Raw genomic sequence first — 18,622 nt, 5'->3', positions numbered from 1 at the left:
ACTGCCATCACTCACAATTATTAGCTACATAGAGTACGTCCTTCCACGCCAAGAATCAAAGGCAGTTTTTGCTTCTAAATGCATTTTACACACAAACACTGAATTGCATGATTTGTTCAGAATATGACCAAATGGAGAAGTCAATGAAGTGTATTATCCTCCTTAGCTCATCATAAACAAACCAAGAATGAAGAGCATTAAGCTAGCATGTCTTTTTTCCCCCCTATGTGCCTACAGGAAGCATCATACCTGCTTTCTTCTCATGGCCTCCATTGAGAAGAAGGCGGCGTCAAAGAGAGAGAGAGTGAGTGACGAAGAGTGTGTGGGTTTGAAGAACGGCAGAGGAAGAGAGTGCCAGAATGCCTCCAACAGATTGCTCTTCTTTTCCTTTTCTTTCCCCGCATGCACATTTACCTCACTGGTCATGTGACCTAATGGCTCCCTCTGTCGGTCCTCCTCTCTGAGTGTCTCCACAGAGCATGCTCAGTCAGTTTCCCAACCCAATCCTTGTTGTTAAACTCAAAGTCCTCATAGACACTGAAGGCACCAAGGACAATTCCAACACCTAAGCACGGTGAGTACTTGAGATGCCTTTAAAACCCCACACAATCAATGAATAAGCATATTTATATGTGACTCATCAGACCAACACTCATTCTGCCGATACATGAAGTTCAGCTTTGTGTGCTTCAAAAACTCATCTTTAATCTACATCCCCTCTTTGTGTGTTATTGTGTTCACGTTGTGCTTTATCGGTTTAGGGCAGAAAACACTTCTATACCAAAAACCAGCACCAAACATAAAGAGCAGAAGATTAAAAGCTGTGGTCATCAGTGGAACTGCTGCCAACATTAAACTTCTCAACAGGAGTCTTCTATCTCCAATAAGCCTTAGACCAATAAATGACCTCGCTTCAGGCCAAACAACACAAAAGCACAGATTTAATATTCAATTTTCCCATCAAAATCTGAGTTGTCAAAACATCCAAACATCAATAGGAAAAAATACCACATCTTACATCAAGACTTCAAATTTTCGACTGAAATTACTGCGCATTTAGCAACTTCAACAGCTGACAGAAAATCTGTAAGAATTTCTAACCCTTTGATGTCATAAATCAGTGTTAAAGCCAAACTGGAAGAACTGTTCCACATGGTTCAAAAGACAAAAAGGCTCCCCCCTCAGGTGATATGCTAGGGGAGACTGGAATGCAGATCGAGAAATTCCGGCTGCTTCTTTTGTATCATACCTTAACAATGACAAGTCTGTTCTAAATTACCAGAGTATGTTTGTACACCATGAGCAATACAACACGCAAAGGCCACAATGGCAGGCCATTTCCACAATGCAAACAGAAGAGAAATAACCTCTGCAATGCTACAGTGTAAACACAGATTATCTATTACATTACAATTGTTTGACGGCACATATTCTTTTCATTAATTTTTAATAATTTTAGTGCACACATAAACAGCAGATCTGACCTTAACCTGAACAAAAGAGATAGAGCAGACTTCTGTCCTTGTGTAGGACGGGGCTATGCCATTTCATCAAGTCTTTGTTCGACATGTTCATTGTTTAAACATGCATGCTAACATTATCAGCATGTTGCTGAATATACTAAGTAGCAACACCCATGTTTAGCACCAGCAAGCAAAACTTGTTGACTAACATTTTCAAACACAAATAGATTCAATTTTCTCTCGGTTATCATTGAACTAATAAACAATCTTATTTGCAACAATTGATCTGCAGTCTCACCACAATCTTGTGCATTTTTTGACATCATTGAGGCACAAAAAATGTAAAGTTTCAGCTTTTTTTGTCAACTAATTTAGTTGAAAATTTGCCCAGGTAGTTGTTTTTTGCTCCAGTTTATTAAAATGCTATTTCATGTCAACCTAATAAAAACCACATAAAAGGACCTTCTTACTAAATTGTAATTCATAAAAAAATTTTTTTTTTGCTTGTGCAAGAGCAAGCTTTGAACAAATATATAATTACAACATGCTTAATTAATTTGAGACAAAAAAGAACAACATTTTATTCATGTTTATAAGTTCAGTTGTTTTATTAGTTGTTCTTTCATTTAAATAAAGAAGGTTTTATTTAATTTTGGGCGAGTAAATTGTTTAATTTTAGTTAAATGCGTTTCCTGGCCACTTAACCTTAATCCTGTTTATTTTATTTTGTTATTACTTATATTTAAACTTAACTTCAAATTTTACAAGAGTGAATAAAGTCCAAAATAGAATTTGTCCTTTAATCAGGAAGATCAAAAGAAACGCATTAAGAGATAAACACCTTAAAATTGTTAGATTATTTGCTAGCTTTCAAGTAGACCAGGGTTCATTTATTCGGCCCACACCAAACTTGCGACAAGCCTCACACTTACTAAACACAATCGACTGTATGAAAAAGAAACCACTGAGGACCAAAAGTGCCAATGTGGATGCAAACTGAGCTAGAAGACAAAAAAACAAATCCATGTGCAATCGACCTCGACCTAAGACAACACCACAGGCAACTTTCCGTGTTCACCACCTCGTCATACATTACCAAATATGTAGAACATTTATCTATCAAAATCGGTGCCGGTACGCTATAAACTCGATGAATTTATGCTACTTCAACGGACATTGCTTACAAACAAACCACCACACACAAAGACTCACAATTTTTTTCAGCAGACCTCTGGCAAAGTAAATGAAACACACACGAAAAACTATGACTTAAAAAACAACGCATAAAAATCTAGCTTCACTTTGCCTTTTGCTTGAATTTTGTTAGTAAAAAGCTACGTACAAACCGAGGTATTTGATGCGTGTTCAGCCTATGCTGTTCACATTAGTCAAGCAGTAAGGGGCTTCTAGATTTTCTGATCATAGAAGTCGACCTCTGATTACAGGATTGCAGGTTTGGTTCCATGTGTCAAAGTGTCCTAAAGCAAAACACTAAACCCTATGTTGCTCCTGGTAGTTATAGGTTGGCGCCTGTGTTAGGCAGTGGAGCTGCCATCAGTGTAGGAATTTGTGTGTCAATGGCTGAATGAGACTGTGGGTGTGATAAAAAGTATAAGCTATTAGGTATAAACCAGGGGTCGGCAACCCATGGCTCCGGAGCCACATGTGGCTCTTTCATCCTTCTGTTGTGGCTCCCTGTGACTTTGGAAAATAATGAGTATTTTATAATAATTAAATTTTGTTTTAGTTTGTTCATTTTTCATGGCATTTCAAAAGCGCTGCTGGCTCCGCACGAAGCGAGTGCCACGTAAAAAACAGCTTCCTTAATGAATGAGCTCGTATTTATCGGGCGAGAACTGCAGAGCTGATAGCAGGAAGAGACACGCGGGGCGGCTTCAATAACTCTGATCTTCTGCCGGGAACTTGACGTGCTGCGGGGCAGAGAGCAACTCTGATGACAGAGTTCGCGCCAGTGTTGCCAGATAGTCACAGTTTTCCAGCCCAAAAGTCATCTGAAAACCTCCAAACCCAGCCAAAAACTGCCCAACACAGCTTTTGTTGATGTTTTTTTTCCTACTGGACTGATAAGATAAAAGATTTTTTAAATAAAAGATAGTTCAGACTAATAATAAAATGTGTACAATATTGAATATTTCTTCAGCGGGCCGCCTTCTTCCATTCATTTGCTTAACCCGCTCTATCCCCCACCTGTGTCCTGCTCTTTCATCCTTGTGCGGCGCTGGAGCGACCCGACTATCGTATTTTGCTCTCTCTGTGTAGGACACACTGAGGAGCGCGGGGGAAACAAATCTCAGCTGCAGAGGATGTGAACAGGTGAACAGGTAGAGAGTAAAAGCAGGTACAGAGGCGGAGGAGGGTCTTTGGCTTCAAACTCTGTCAGAGAGACACAAACACGGGCGTCAGATTGAGACGCAGCTTTCACTGCGGGAGTTGAAGCAGAGACTTTCCCTGGGATGATTTTATGAACTCAAACATGGAAACAGGATTACCAAGTAGAACTCTTCAAAATAATAAACCTGATCTCTCCACATTCTCAGTGTCTACCATGCATTGATGAACACATCGCTCCATGCAGCGATCAGACCAGAACTAGTAGCTCCGCCCACACGCGGCCGCGGTATCATCCTTTAAAGAACATGAGCATTTGCAGCGACGTATGCTTCAGACGATGTCCGATTGGCCAATCTACATGTCAATCAAGTCCCGTACTTCTCAGTGAGGATTTTGATTGGCTGGTGGATTTTAAAGAAGTACTTTTTTTTTTTTTTTTATCTTTTCTGGCCCGCGATCTACACAAATGTCATTGAAGATCGACCGGTCGATCGATAGCGATCGACGTAATGAGCACCTTTGAATAATATGTACATGCATAATATATATAATGATGTTAAAACGGGTTGTGGCTCCGAGTGCTTTCTTTTTTATTAGGGGCGGTCCCAAATGGCTCTTTGAGTAAAAAAGGTTGCCGACCCCTGGTATAAACCATTCATGGAAATTTCTTTCTCTAATATTTGCTAGCCCATGTCTGCCACCTACATTTGGAAGAGGCTTGGTGCGAAACGTTAAAGCGGTGCAAACCTTAGGATTTGGGCACAAAACGGAAACGGCGAAATTTAGAATTGGATCCGATATTAGTGATCAATATTGCAATGACAACATAACTTGCGGTATATAAATAGCAGAACAACCAAAAACACAATTTTCATTTCAATGCAACAGTTTAATTTAAATAAGAGTTAAGCCTAGTCTACATAGGAGGCCAAGATCTAACATTAAAGGGCTCCATCAGATTGATCAACAACGTGAAGGCATTAGGGTGGGGCGATGTCCCTTAAATTGGCAGTTGAGGATGTTGCAGTAAACCATTATGGCTATTCTTAATTTTTTGTTATTATATAATTATTATTTCTTATTTTACTTTATTACTTAATTTATTTAATTTCCCAACTAATGACTCATCCGCGATGATCCAGTATAAACTGAGGGAAGTGACTTTAACAAAAAACTAAAAATAAGAATAAACAAAATAGAAAAGAAATAGTCTGCTACTGCACTTGATTAGTCAAGTGGACCAGTGGACCGAGCGACCGTGCCTCTGAGCAGAGCAGTCGGACTTTTTATTTGGGGGAAGGGAGGATGCTTTGTTACGTTTGCGCTGTTACGGAGACTTCGGACTGCGATCCGTCCCGCAGCTCTAGGTGAACAACCTACCTAACTCAGGAGAACCGGGTCTTCCGGTAAAAGTGTGTGTCCGGGCAGAGCTCGGACCATCAGCTCACACAACGGATTTGGGGCGGTGTGTGAGCTTTTCAAAGCAGAAATGTTGCTCAGTCCTTAGAAACCGTTCAATCAATCACGTGGATTTGTGTTTCCAGTCGTGTCCCAACAAAATAAAGGCTGATGTTATTCCTACATTTTTACGTTCAGCCAAGCTTCAGATTGCAGCATTTCCCGCATGGATTTTATGTTCATAAAAGGCTAAATGTTGTTAGCGCGCGTTAGCCTCTCTTAGTCCTGGCTTCTTCCAGCTCCGTTCTTCAACAAAAAAAGCACTGACCACACGGATTAAAATAAAAATGATGAGGGAACAGGCGCTTTAAAAAGACCGTAACAATAATAAAAGCACTTTTAGAAGATCATCTAGGATATTACGGAGCTGCCAGATATCTATGTATGTAGCCTCTCAGCGGAACTGATTTATTCCGACCGAAAGTGTGCCTCATTTGAACGTTTGTTCTAATCGGAAAAAGTTTTTCTGGGCCGATGCACACGGTTGAATTCTAATGCGACCACTGATCCGATCGAGATATTTTGCACATGTGACCTCGGCTTATGGTGTCGACTCGCAGCGTGGCGGGGGCGTGGCATCACGATGGTGTCTCTCCATCGTGATGTTGGCAGAACCCTAGAAGGCGTCCATCCGATTGGTCAAATGCATAAAGGGATTTACTTAATTTGTTAGATACGTCAAGCTGCCATAAGATTGTTTTAGCACATTTAAGTTTACCGTTTATCACAATTTTTACCATCTTTTGCGATATGCGTATTGCACAGCTTGATATCGCGATAACGATAAATCTGCGATTTATTTGGCAGGCCTACTTCAGACCATTTATTGAATATTGGACATAACCGTAAATCATAGGCTCCCCATTGCCAGGGATCTATAAGAAAACAACAATTACCTGAAAGCAGTCACTTACTGACTTCTTTTTTATAAATAAAACATAGCTATGGTGGTTCCTTTTAATAGGTGATGCAATATGGATTCATAAAATCCTTAAATCGATTACCGTAATTTCCGGGTCATAGAGCGCACCTGATTACAAGCCACACCTACTCAATTTAAGGAGGTTGAGATGGATAATGCACTGTAGGCAGGGGGGGAGCCTTCTGCCCTGCATTAAAGATAATGTTCTGTGGCTGACCATCCAAAAAAGGAATACTTATGTAAACTCTTATGTACTCTTATATAAGGTTCTATGTTGCTAATAACCAAAAAAGGAGAATGTCTTGATATGTTTATGATGTTTCTATGACTGACCCCCAAAAGGAATGTTTAATATAGAATTTTATCCTGTTACTGACCCGTAAAAGGAGTGCTCTGTAGAAGATAGTCTGACATGTTTATGATGGTATAGGATGAGTCTACGTGCAGGGTGAGCCTGCGGGAAGGGACCGGCCCTCCTTTTCCTCACGCTCATCAAAGAATATAAAAGATAAGGAAGCCCAAATTAATTCAGAGTCTGCTGTGGGTTACGTACGAACGCCCAGCCGGAGTTTTGTTTCAAGCCACTCTATCGGGACTGTTGGCTCTCCAGTCCGTGTGTCACGGTAGGGGCAGATGAAATGTTTTCTGTTGAAACTGCATGGCTTAAACTCCTGTGTTATGTTGTGTGACTGTTTTGAAGCGGGGAATAAAAAGACACATTTTATTCTAGCTTGCAGTCTTTGAGTCATTTGTTTCTGCTCAGTGCCTACCTCCCTCGAACCTGCAAAAATTATTTCATAAAACATTTTGGCGTCACGAACAGGATCAACAAATTGGTGGGAGGATACACTGAATAGAAACAATGTTTAAGAGGAAAACCCAGAAAAAATCTGAGGAAAAAGAGGAAGATATTTGTCCAGGATGGACCGGTCCGTGGAAAGAGGTCGCTATGTGCCTGCGGGACGGGGGAGGGCGATCAGAGGACTGGTCCAGTGAGTGTGATGACGGGTCTCCAGCCGCCGTGCTGGCTGCATTACGTCGCATTACTGTTCAGCCGAAAGCTCCGTTGGGAGGGGCTCAGAGGCGCATGTGGATGTGTGCCTGTGCATGGAAAGATCAGTATCAGAGGAGAATGCAGCAGGAGACGCAGATGCTGCAGCAAGCAAACGATCTCTCTGCGCAGACAGCAGAGATTTCATTGCTGAAACAAAAAATCATGAAGTTAGAAATAAAGGCTCAAACTCATGCCAGGCTGGCTGAGCGAGCCATTGCTCATGTGTCAAAAGTAAACAGGAGGAAAAATAATAAACCTCCACGCAAGCTCGAGGGGCCTCAAATCAGAGCCTTTATGGCTAAACTCGGAAACGGGGATGATTGGGACCCTGAGAGCTGGGATGGCAACATCTGGGACGACTCCCATGAAGGAGTAGGATTTTTTGAGTGGGGTGACGGAGGGCCCTCGCTTAGGGCTAATCCGGTAATAAGGAGACGCCGTGTAGAGCAACAGGTGCCTCCTTTAATGAGACCATTAACAGACGTTAATGGACATCCTGTTATGGATGAGCACGGACATCAAATGTATGAAGCAGTGCCACAGGATCAACCACAGCCTGTTTTAACCAGAACTTTGGAGGATTACATCTCTGAGGAGGTGGCTCATCTGGTTAATAGGTTGAGGAGAAAAGGGGATGAACCTCTTGACCTGTGGATAGTCAGACTGTCAGAGGAGGGCGGTGGCCCCTCCCTTCGAGATATCTGGTCAGCTTTAGTGAAGGGGGGAGTTCCTCTCTCAGAGATTGATGGGAAACCAACTGCGGAGCTGCGAGAAATGTGCAGAAAAAGGGGGCTAAAAGTCTCCTGTGCAGAATGGGCTGACTTTAAGGGATTTTTACAGTCTCTTACACACTCTCAAACACTGAGTGATGATAGAAGCTCAGTACAGAGTGATGTCAGAACTAACGAACGAAAGCAACAAGAGTCAACCTCTGAATCTTCAAGCAGTGAGGATGAAGACGAATCTTATCAAATAGCAAAAGCATCTAGAGAAAGAAACAGAAAAAGAAAGAGAAAAAAGGGTAAAAATAAAGACAAAAAGAAAAGCCGTCTTTACCCAAATCTGTTGGATCTCCCTAATTTTGATTAGGGATTAGGCCAAGCCCCAGTAATTTGATCTGTTAAATGGTCTGCTGATGACATTAGACCCCATGTCATGGTAGACATTTATTGGAAGAAATCAATTCAATCAGTGGTGGCTCTGATTGACACTGGGGCAGCAGCCACCTTGCTACATGGAAACCCTCATAAATTTAAAGGTTCAACTGTAACATTGACTGGGTTAGGGGGGTGCGTAGTGATGGGTAAAACAGTAACGCTGCCCTTAAAAAAATTGAAAATATGCCAATAAAGCAATACTCCGTTATAATAACACCCATTAAAGAATGGATAATTGGAATGGATGTTTTACCAGGACTGACTAACTGTGATGTATCCTGGGGAAGATAAGTGGGATAATGTTCCTGCCAATAAATGTTATTTGAGGGAAGATTAATTTGTGTGTTAAGTAACCATATTTTACAGGATGTTCCCGTGGAGACTGCTGATCGGACGGTCACCACCTAAGAACCATGGTTCTCTCCCTACGCCAGTCCTTCCGCCACGGAGGTTGCAGTACTGGCTCATGGGGCATGGGGGTCCACGCACTCGGTGCTATCCTGGTCCTCGTCAGCCTCTGCTGCGGCAGCAGCGGAACACCAGCTACACGACTTGCAGTAATTAAGCAACCCTTCCAGATTGCATGGTTCCGGTAATAAATACCTGCCAAAAGCTGGCTCAACAAAGAAATCATGTGGATGTCACTTGGACTGTGCTCCATGCCACCCATACCTGCCTGCCATGGAGTTCATCGAAAGCGGGCATGGTATGACAGCCTGCTGGGTGGAGCTGGAACAATCCTTGGTCTGTCTGACACTGCGAATACGGAGGTAACTCGCTCTATGCTGTCAAGCGCTGGTCAAGATGCTTCACAGGCCTTGCATTCTGTGGGTGCATGGATGCCAACCACTGTCTTGACCCAACAGCAGGCGGCGAAAGTTTTCTTCGCTCAGTTTGGATGGACTGTGACTGCGGTTAACGAGGCAGCCACGGTGTTGAAAAATGTGACAAAAGCATTGGATATGACGATCTGTAACGTGCAAGGATTACATGCACGTCTACAACAGGACAGATTCAAGAGGATTGTAACAACTAACAATCCTCACGAGTGGAGGAATTTGTGGAATATCTCTGACGGACTATGGTTGCACATACATCCTGAGAAGACCATATGTAATGCTACCGCTTGCACTGTCAGATGGGTGCAAATGAATGTTACTGAACATACGCCAGTATGTAAGTATCATGTTTTGCCTGTCGTAACCCTCACAGGTTATTGGTATGTGATCCTGAAAGGCGACTGGTTTAGTCCACAGACTAATCTTACCTATGACCTTAGTACATGTGATCAGACGGATCAAGGGATGGCCTGTTTAGTGACAAGTAGATATCGAGAACCATGTTTAACCGAAGACACGGCACTATGCGAATGGTATGTAGAAAAACCTTCTGACTTGCTATGGCAGATAGCTCCCCACACTATCTGTATAGCCACGATTAACCCCCATCCGATGTTGCTGTGGACACCTTTTTCTGGATGTTTAAAGAACGTGAATATCTGGAAATGGAAAAATGTGACCTATCAATTGACCAATTTTACTTCAGAATCTCACCTTACCATGTTGCAGTGGAATGTTCTTCACATGCCATGGAAGGTATCCCTGGAGCGATTCATATGCGCACTGAACCGTTCCACGGACGTCCAAAAGATAATCAATTCTTATAGGTCCAACGTTTCCAGACTCATGATATCCACGGTCATAACAAAGAATAAGGTGGTACATGCCGCTAGAATGGTGGAACAACACTCTGCGCACCACTGGTGGGATATCTTTTCTGGGATGTCTGTAACAGCTCGGACAACCGTTGTGCCTCCCTTGATCATATTAATAGTTATTATCGCTGTTTTGACGCTTTGCAATATCCTAACCTGTGTGTACATTCGTCACGTGCGACGCGAGGTTTCTAAATTGATCTATAATTTGGCTTTCAAATGAAAATTATTCTATCTACCAGAGATGATTCATTTGGAACAGAAAAATATTCTGTCCGCCTTGATCCTTCATGTCAACAGGAAATTTTTGTAGATGATTACTGGATTTCATGTAATTATCGCCGTACCATCAGGCATTTTCCGTCTCGGGTAGATTTACTTGATTTTGTTGTGCATCATATCCAGAATGAATGCTTATATTATTTAGGAGCACGAGAATATCGTTTTATTACTTGGGATTCACATGCCGGGGATGGGAATCATTTCCTTAATTGATGGTCAGCCCCAGACCAAGGGGTGGAATGAGATGGATAATGCACTGTAGGCAGGGGGGGAGCCTTCTGCCCTGCATTAAAGATAATGTTCTGTGGCTGACCATCCAAAAAAGGAATACTTATGTAAACTCTTATGTACTCTTATATAAGGTTCTATGTTGCTAATAACCAAAAAAGGAGAATGTCTTGATATGTTTATGATGTTTCTATGACTGACCCCCAAAAGGAATGTTTAATATAGAATTTTATCCTGTTACTGACCCGTAAAAGGAGTGCTCTGTAGAAGATAGTCTGACATGTTTATGATGGTATAGGATGAGTCTACGTGCAGGGTGAGCCTGCGGGAAGGGACCGGCCCTCCTTTTCCTCACGCTCATCAAAGAATATAAAAGATAAGGAAGCCCAAATTAATTCAGAGTCTGCTGTGGGTTACGTACGAACGCCCAGCCGGAGTTTTGTTTCAAGCCACTCTATCGGGACTGTTGGCTCTCCAGTCCGTGTGTCACGGTAGGGGCAGATGAAATGTTTTCTGTTGAAACTGCATGGCTTAAACTCCTGTGTTATGTTGTGTGACTGTTTTGAAGCGGGGAATAAAAAGACACATTTTATTCTAGCTTGCAGTCTTTGAGTCATTTGTTTCTGCTCAGTGCCTACCTCCCTCGAACCTGCAAAAATTATTTCATAAAACAGAGGTTGAGTCATACTTTACATACACAAGCCGCACCTGTATGCAAGCCACATGTTGTTACCAACACTATCGGCACGTCACTGATTATCCTGACCCACAGACTGCCTTCAGTCTCGTTGAGGGAGGAGCTAACAGCGCGTCAGCCCATTTATTTGAACACACCCACATCTGCCAAGCAGCATGCACCGCACTTCTGCTCACAGCTCCCTCAGTTATGGTGAGGAAATTTACATCCACTTCGCATGAGTCTTAGGGGCTTAAGGTGGGGCTAGCCCCCAGGTCGCCACACGGTGTTGTAGATTGAGGATGTATATGTACTGAAACCGAGTCCGTGTTTAAGAAGGAGCACGGAGCGGCAGCAGAAGGAGGGGAGAACGGGAGAGCAGCTCTCCTCTATTTCCGCCTGTGACACAGCAATATTATGGTAGTAACAGGGCTGGTTAAAAAAACATACCAGTAAAAGAGAGCAGCAGTGACTTAAAAGCGCGCACCTCACCCGTTGGTGATGGTGGATTTTTTCACACTGCTTTTAAGGATTGCTTTTAACTTGAAAGCTGCGTCATATTGTAGTGGCGGTCACGTGCACGTTGGGTCTAATGGCACCAAAGGATTGTGGGATGCGGCTGGACATGGGCGTTTCTTTTTGTTGAACCATCACTGAAGGGTCTAAGAGCAGAAGTGAGGTCCATGTTGTTTGGCTGCTTGTAGGTGTGTCTAAAACAAATAAGCTTATTGGTGGAAGCAGGATAATGCATTCAATCTCCCCTCCGAGACTGCACGAGTGCTCCCGGCGGCCGGCCGTCAAATAAATCCATAAATTAGCCGCAGCATTGAATAAGCCGCATGGTCGAAAGCGTATGACAAAAGTGGCGGCTTATAATTCGGAAATTACCGAACTTGTTCTCACTTATTGCAAGTAGGGCTGGGTGATAAAACGATAATTAAATATATTATGATTTAACTTTTTCTCTATAGTAGAAAAAGTCGATCGCGATAGACTTATTCTGAAGGCTCCGAAATTAACACTTGGCAGTAGCGAGTATTTTCTCCTCTTTGGCGAGTAAAGGTTAGAGCGTTAGTCGCCACATAGCGAGTAAACGTTTGCTTAAAATTAGTAATGTTAATTTGCTTTCTTTTTGGTGAATTTATTTTGTCCTCTCCGCCTCCACCATCTGCACACATGATAAATGGACAAGAGTTACGGTCGACCCCCACAGTTACTTCACCTGTGTAGCCTTTGGATTAAGCTGATGAAACAGCAGAACATGCAGTGATTTTTAACAGTTTCCAGTCAGAACTGGAGGATAAAGCTGCTTCACTTACAAGCAGCAACAGACAGATTAACAAAGTGTTGATTTGGAGACAGCGTTGTTGTTAGACGCTTGTACTCGGCAAATAATCGATTAAATCAATCTGGTCGAAAATTTTTGTTTTAGACGATTTATTTGGGGGGAAATCGAGATTTTATTTTTCCAGCTCTCTGCTTTCTAGCGCTTTCATTGTTCCGAGTAAAGTCAGTCCGCCGGTCTCTCGCAAAGAGCAGGAAGCAAAATAGAGCTACTTTCGCAAGGCTGAAAAATAATCGAATAATTTGGTTGGTAGATTTTATTTTTTACTACCAGCCAAGCTGGAAATTTTGATCGCTGAGGTTGTGCCTTCACACTTGGAGCATCAAGGCACAAGCGGCAAAATCCGCTTCAGGGCTGTTGCTACCAAAAACGCTCTGCCGAGTGTGTTCTACTATATCTCTATATGAGATGCTAAAGCTAGCGGTAGCTCTCATTTTTACAGCTTGTATTTAGTTTAACTTTATGTTGGAACCAATATCCACAGAAGATGTTAAAATAAAATAGTTTTAGGTAAATGTAATCCATCAGTTGCAATTTTTGTTAAAGAAAGTGAAAACGCAGGGGGGGTGTTGATTAAGATCAAAAATCGCATTTAGAATGGAAACAAATCGAAGATTTTATTTTTTGGCTTTGTCGCACAGCTCTACTAGACGCTTTGATGCTAAACCAACAAGCTGTTCCATCTGTCATCTATGTATAAATACGGATCGTCAGATGTGCTGAATCTCCCGCCCCCGTCCCTCATGGGAAATCTGCAGCTATAATATTAATCACATAAAAAAAACAATAATCCAAAATTTTATACTGTTTTTTTATGATTTAATGTAAAATGCGATCACCTGGAAGCAGAATTAGAAAATCTGTTTTTGTCTTTTTTAGTATGTTTTAATTTGAGTTTACAGCAGTCGAGACCAGGGGGGTATTCCAGAAGGAACGTTTAAACTACCCTGACTTTAGCCCTGAACTCTGGCTGAAGTCCGCCTGAACTTGCTTACTCTGTGTATGTGGGTTCCAAAAGACCGGATATGAGTTAGCGTAATTACGCTCGATAACGCTGGTAACGCTGGGTTAATGCGGTTGCACGGCAAGTACATAAAGGCATTCTCAATGGATCGTCAATTTCCGGAGTCACCATGGAAACGTGTGTAGAACAAAAGAGAGCGCTGTACTTCAGTGAGACGGAGTCGGAGATTTTAATGACGGCGTATGAAGATTATACGTCCATCAAAAAAGTAATACGGCTGCATCATCAGCAAAACAAAGAGTTTCTGCTTGGAGAAAAAGAACGGACTAGTAAACGCATGAGTTTCTGATCTTATTTGCAAATACATTGTGATGCAAAATGCTTGTGGGAATATATATATATATATACACACACAACTTATCCAAAGTAAATGAATTAATTCAATTGGTAACAAGTAATTGAGTTACATCTGTTCAACCTAATGTCTTATGTGTATCCAACTCAATTGTTGTTTATCCAACTCAAATTTACATATTTATCTAACTAAATGTAATTTTACTCCAATTGAATTAAATGTTTTTCCATCAAAATTCATTGTACTTCTTTAACTCTCATATGTCTAGTTTGGGCCCACTGATATTCTCATTTTATAAAACTGAAAAAAAAAGCTCTAACTTTTACTTCAGCACTTACAACATTAGCAAGTACTAGGGGTGCTAAATAACCTCATCATCCTCTTCCTTCCTCCCACTCATGGTGCAGAAAGAATTAAACATAACAGGATAAAATAACTCGGCATGGTTCATACCATTTATAAATTACTATTACATTTTTCTGTGTAAAATAGTGGACGGTAAAAAAATATGTTGACCAGTGACTCAAAAATTAAATTTCAGTCCCTGTGTGGAGGTATTTCAGTTATTTTAAATCTGACATAAAACAAAGTAACGTGCACTACAAATTGTAGAAGGCATGTTCCTTCTAAAACTGGAAATACCACCAACCGTTTTTTATCTCCAGAAGCAGAGTCATCCAGCTATGGAAGCGATTGTGTAGCATAATTAAAAATAAAAGTCAAAACCAGAAATGCTTATTCATTTTCAAAACGAAGCTGCATTTTTTGACTCAAAATTAAAATGAAAAAGCAATCCACCAAAATGCTTTTTCATTTTCTTCTTCAACACCAGTTATTCTGTCACTTAATTAACATGATAAAGAAAATGGTATTTGACATTACAAAAGTTTCTCTGGTAAATGTGTAGCTAAATTCATTTAGAAATGTCTAATTTGACAATTAAAATGGATCAACAGAAATGCTTTTTAATTTTCAAAATGTAACTGCATCAAATGACTCAAAATTAAAATGAAAAATCAATACTTCAAATGCTTTTTCATTTTATACTTAAAACCGCTTATTCTGTGTCATAATTAAAACAAAAATGCAAAGAGGGGATTGCATTTTCATTCTAACATCCACCCTGCAAACATTTTCGCATTATTCAATTCGAATAAGCATTTCCAGCGGGGAGGCGGGCCGATGACGTCAGTGCTATCTCCGTGTGTCCGGCTGCTAAGAGACGCAGACATGCTAGGAGCAGTGGAGCTTTGTGTTAGCGGCAGAGAAGAGGGCTTTGTGATGGTTGTGAACTTCTGATGATTTTACACAGCTTCTCGGGACTACTAAGCACTATTTCCGCCTTCTGCAGACGCACCGCGGTTCGTCGAACCCCCCCCCCCAAATTTATGTAGAACAAATGTTTCGTTTTTAAATGGAACTGATCAAGCAGTTTAGCATTCTGCTTTAATTATGTTCCCATTTGAAACTTGAAAGCTTTTGTTTTAATTGTTTTCCTGCAGTGCATCTGTTATGTTTAAAGTATGATAGGAAATAAATATTTAAATCAAAACAACCTGCTGACGATTACACATTTCTCTTATGAGTGTTCAAATTTGACAAATATAGGTATTGGGAATATATCGTGATATATATCGTTATCCTCAAATATAAAAAAAATGATATTGTATATTTTGATCTAAAAAACTCTATATCATCCACAATTGCAAGTACAGCAAGAAAGAAGCTTCTCTGAAAGTCCTAAACAGTCAATCTAACTCCTTTGTTTTCATATGGAAATTCTTAAAATCAAGCTTATCAAGCTTAATTTGTTTTAGAAAATACTTCAAAGTCCCATCCAATCTATTTTGATCTATTTTAAATGTTTCCACTGGTCTTTTAAATTATGATTATGCAGCTTTTAATCCAAAATCCTGTGCTGCAGAGCAGCAGAAATTAATCAGAAATTGCCCTCCGAGTTGTGGCACGACTGTTGGCTGTAAGCCTTCCCTGACTTCCCATGATCCCTTCGTTTTCCCTCTGTCCCATTACCCTTAAGCCCCTTACAACCCCAAACTAAGAGTACAGATGAAACTAAAAACGCAAGCAAAATAGAAGCTATCCAGCCGTAAAACTTTGAACCAGATGCCAGCTTAGACAAGGAAAACAATAAACAGTGCCTCCTCGCATATTTGTATTGTACTATTCACAGTCTCACGTATTCGCTGATTTTTTTTCAGTTATGCGACTCCTCCAGTTCATCACAAAAACTCAGCCTTAAGACGCTTGCTTGAGACTTTTGCGTCCGAAGAGGTTTCAGAAGATGAGTAAGGACCGGTGACGGACATTCTTCAGCCACGGGGTGGGTGGCGCTCCGTAGTCTCGGATTTGTCTTGCATATACGGGAGGGAATACTGTATATGTATTTTATTTGCATCCGAATAGAGCAGAGCATGGAGACTATTCCGGCCGTGGTACAGCGGTAGGGCAGTCGGCCCATGATCGTTATATTGCAGGTTCGATTCCCGCTCATGAGTCAAAGTGTCCTTGGGCAAGACACTGAACCCCACCTTGCCTCTGGTGGGAGGTTGGCGCCAGTGTGTGAATGTGTGTGTGACTGGGTCTGTGACTGTAAAGCGCTTTGGGCCTTGTAGGTAGAAAAGCGCTTTATAAGTTTACGCCACTTACCATTTACCATTGCCCAACGACTGTGGCAGCTGTCTGAGCTACAGGCTTTTTTTAAACTGCATTTTTTCACCACCATTTCAATAAAGAAATGGTAAATGTGCAGTGGTAGAGCGGTCGATCTCCGATTAGATTTTCGCAGGTTAGATTCCCACATCGCCCGCTCATGTGTCAAAGTGTCTTTGGCCAAGACACTGAACCCCTTGCCTCTGGGGGGGGAAGGTTCGCGCCAGTTTTCAGGAAGCAGAGCCGCCCCCAGTGTGTGACTGTGTGTGTGACTGGGTTTGTGATTGTAAAGCGCTTTGGGCCTTCGAGGCAAGGTAGAAAGCGCCATACAAGTATACGCCATTTACCATTAAAAAAATATTCAGAAATTCAATTTTCAGCTTAATTTTCTTGATATATGTCCTCCATCATGAGACAAATTGTACAAAAACATTTTAAAAACACACCAAATTTTTTTTTAAAGGAGTGGCTCTTTAACGTGACTTCAACAATGCGGAATATGGCTTTTGTTTTATTCTTTACTATCCAGTTTATTAGAAGTAAAGCAATGTTTTTGTGTCACGTGTGAATGAATCCAAGTTTTGGTTTTCTAATGAGTAACAACGTTTTTTCAGTTTTTTTTTTTTTGCTGTAGTTTTCTTTTTGAAGCTTGATAAAGTAAATATACTCATTTTGACTAGTGTGTTGTACATTTTTGATAACATTTGGCATTTCAGGAAGCAATTATTAATGTTTGGGGTGTTGAAACTCCCTGTGAATTCTGCACCTGGATGCTGAACACTTGAGCCTTGTTTCCACCGAGCGGTTCGGTTTAGAATGGTGCAGGCAATTCAGGTGAGTGTTTCCACTCAAAGTTGGACCATCACGGCGCATGCGGGGTGAAGCTAACAACAGCAACAATGCAGGTCATCCAGCAGTTCCATTTTTTCCCCACTTGGTGTCTGGTACTTCGTGTGTACAAAGCATTTAATGTTGTTTGAGAGAAGATTGCGGCGGCGAAGAGGAACACAGCCAGTTTCTTTATTTTTCATAATGACTATTAGCCAATCAACGTGTGTACAATAGCACCACCTTACCGGATCCACAGCCAATGGGGGCCCAAAAATGGCACGATTCACTCAGTCCATTTTATAATGGAAAAACTTAAAATACCGGACTGGTCTGGACCATACCATGCCGCTCAGTGGGAACGAGACTTAAAAGACATCTTTTGATCCATTTTAAAACGTTACCAGTGGTCTTTAGTTATGATTTTAGGCAATTTTTTTAAAACTCTATGTGGTTTTCTAGGACATTTGGAGCAACAATAGCTCATTAGAAATTTGTCTTAATTGTGGGTGGGACTGTTGGCAGTGTGTGCCTGTGCTCAGTCCCACATTATTCATTTATGTACACTTTCTCTCGCTAGCTTACAGCCTCTCACAACCCCAAGCCAACATTAGCGGTGCAACAAAAATGGCGAGCAATTTTGCAGCTGTCTAGCCGTACAGTTGATCCAGTGGAGTAGATCCAGATGCCAGCTCGGACAATTAAAAAAGACGTCCATGGATCTATTTGTCTACAAGTCCACGCGTCAAAATGGAGCAGAGCAGGGAGCTTGTGGTCTGACAATTGTAGTTTGTACGTAACAAAAAGCTTTTATAAATGGCATTTTTTTCGTTTGCTCCTGATTCACCACGATTTGACTATAGACATGCACAGAAAAACAGTTTTAATCCTAATTTTCTTTAAATATGTCCTCCATGATGAGAAAAATGCAACACGAACAAGTTAAAAAACACTATTTTCATTGGAGTGGGTCTTAAAAAAAAATAGACCAATCCCGCTCTACCTAAATTCATGCTTGTCTGACAAGAAAGGCATATTCCGTCATCTTAAAAGGATAGTTTGTAAATTCTAATTCGGGTATGAGTGGAAAAATAAACAAGCAGATGTGTTACTATGAAACCATGTAAGCTTGTTGTAGTTTCTACTTTTTCTTT

General features: G+C 41.2%; 2 protein-coding genes across 3 annotated transcripts in view; one reads left to right on the top strand and one right to left on the bottom strand.

Annotated features, from left to right (window-relative positions):
• Positions 1 to 18,622, bottom strand: part of LOC101167635 (histone-lysine N-methyltransferase EHMT1) — a 52,973-nt gene that overhangs the window by 33,146 nt on the left and 1,205 nt on the right. The window contains exon 1 of one of the 2 annotated variants that reach the window (XM_020707860.1): positions 250 to 441. The exons of the other annotated variant lie outside the window; for it this stretch is intronic. Within the exon in view, the coding sequence (XP_020563519.1) occupies positions 250 to 426 (177 nt within the window). The 5' untranslated portion in view covers positions 427 to 441. Of the gene's footprint in view, positions 1 to 249; positions 442 to 18,622 lie in introns of those variants that run through there. 2 annotated transcript variants of the gene reach the window in all.
• On the top strand, positions 6,320 to 11,227 carry LOC111948292. The gene is made up of 2 exons (XM_023960487.1): positions 6,320 to 6,818; positions 8,773 to 11,227. The coding sequence occupies exon 2, from the start codon at positions 9,039 to 9,041 to the stop codon at positions 10,341 to 10,343; it is 1,305 nt and encodes a 434-aa protein (XP_023816255.1). The 5' UTR covers positions 6,320 to 6,818; positions 8,773 to 9,038; the 3' UTR covers positions 10,344 to 11,227.

This window comes from Oryzias latipes, chromosome 12 (assembly GCF_002234675.1).
Source record: "Oryzias latipes chromosome 12, ASM223467v1".
Classification (NCBI taxonomy): Eukaryota; Metazoa; Chordata; class Actinopteri; order Beloniformes; family Adrianichthyidae; genus Oryzias; species Oryzias latipes.
Note: the sequence above shows the minus strand (reverse complement) of the source record. Positions and strands in the feature narration are given on the sequence as shown.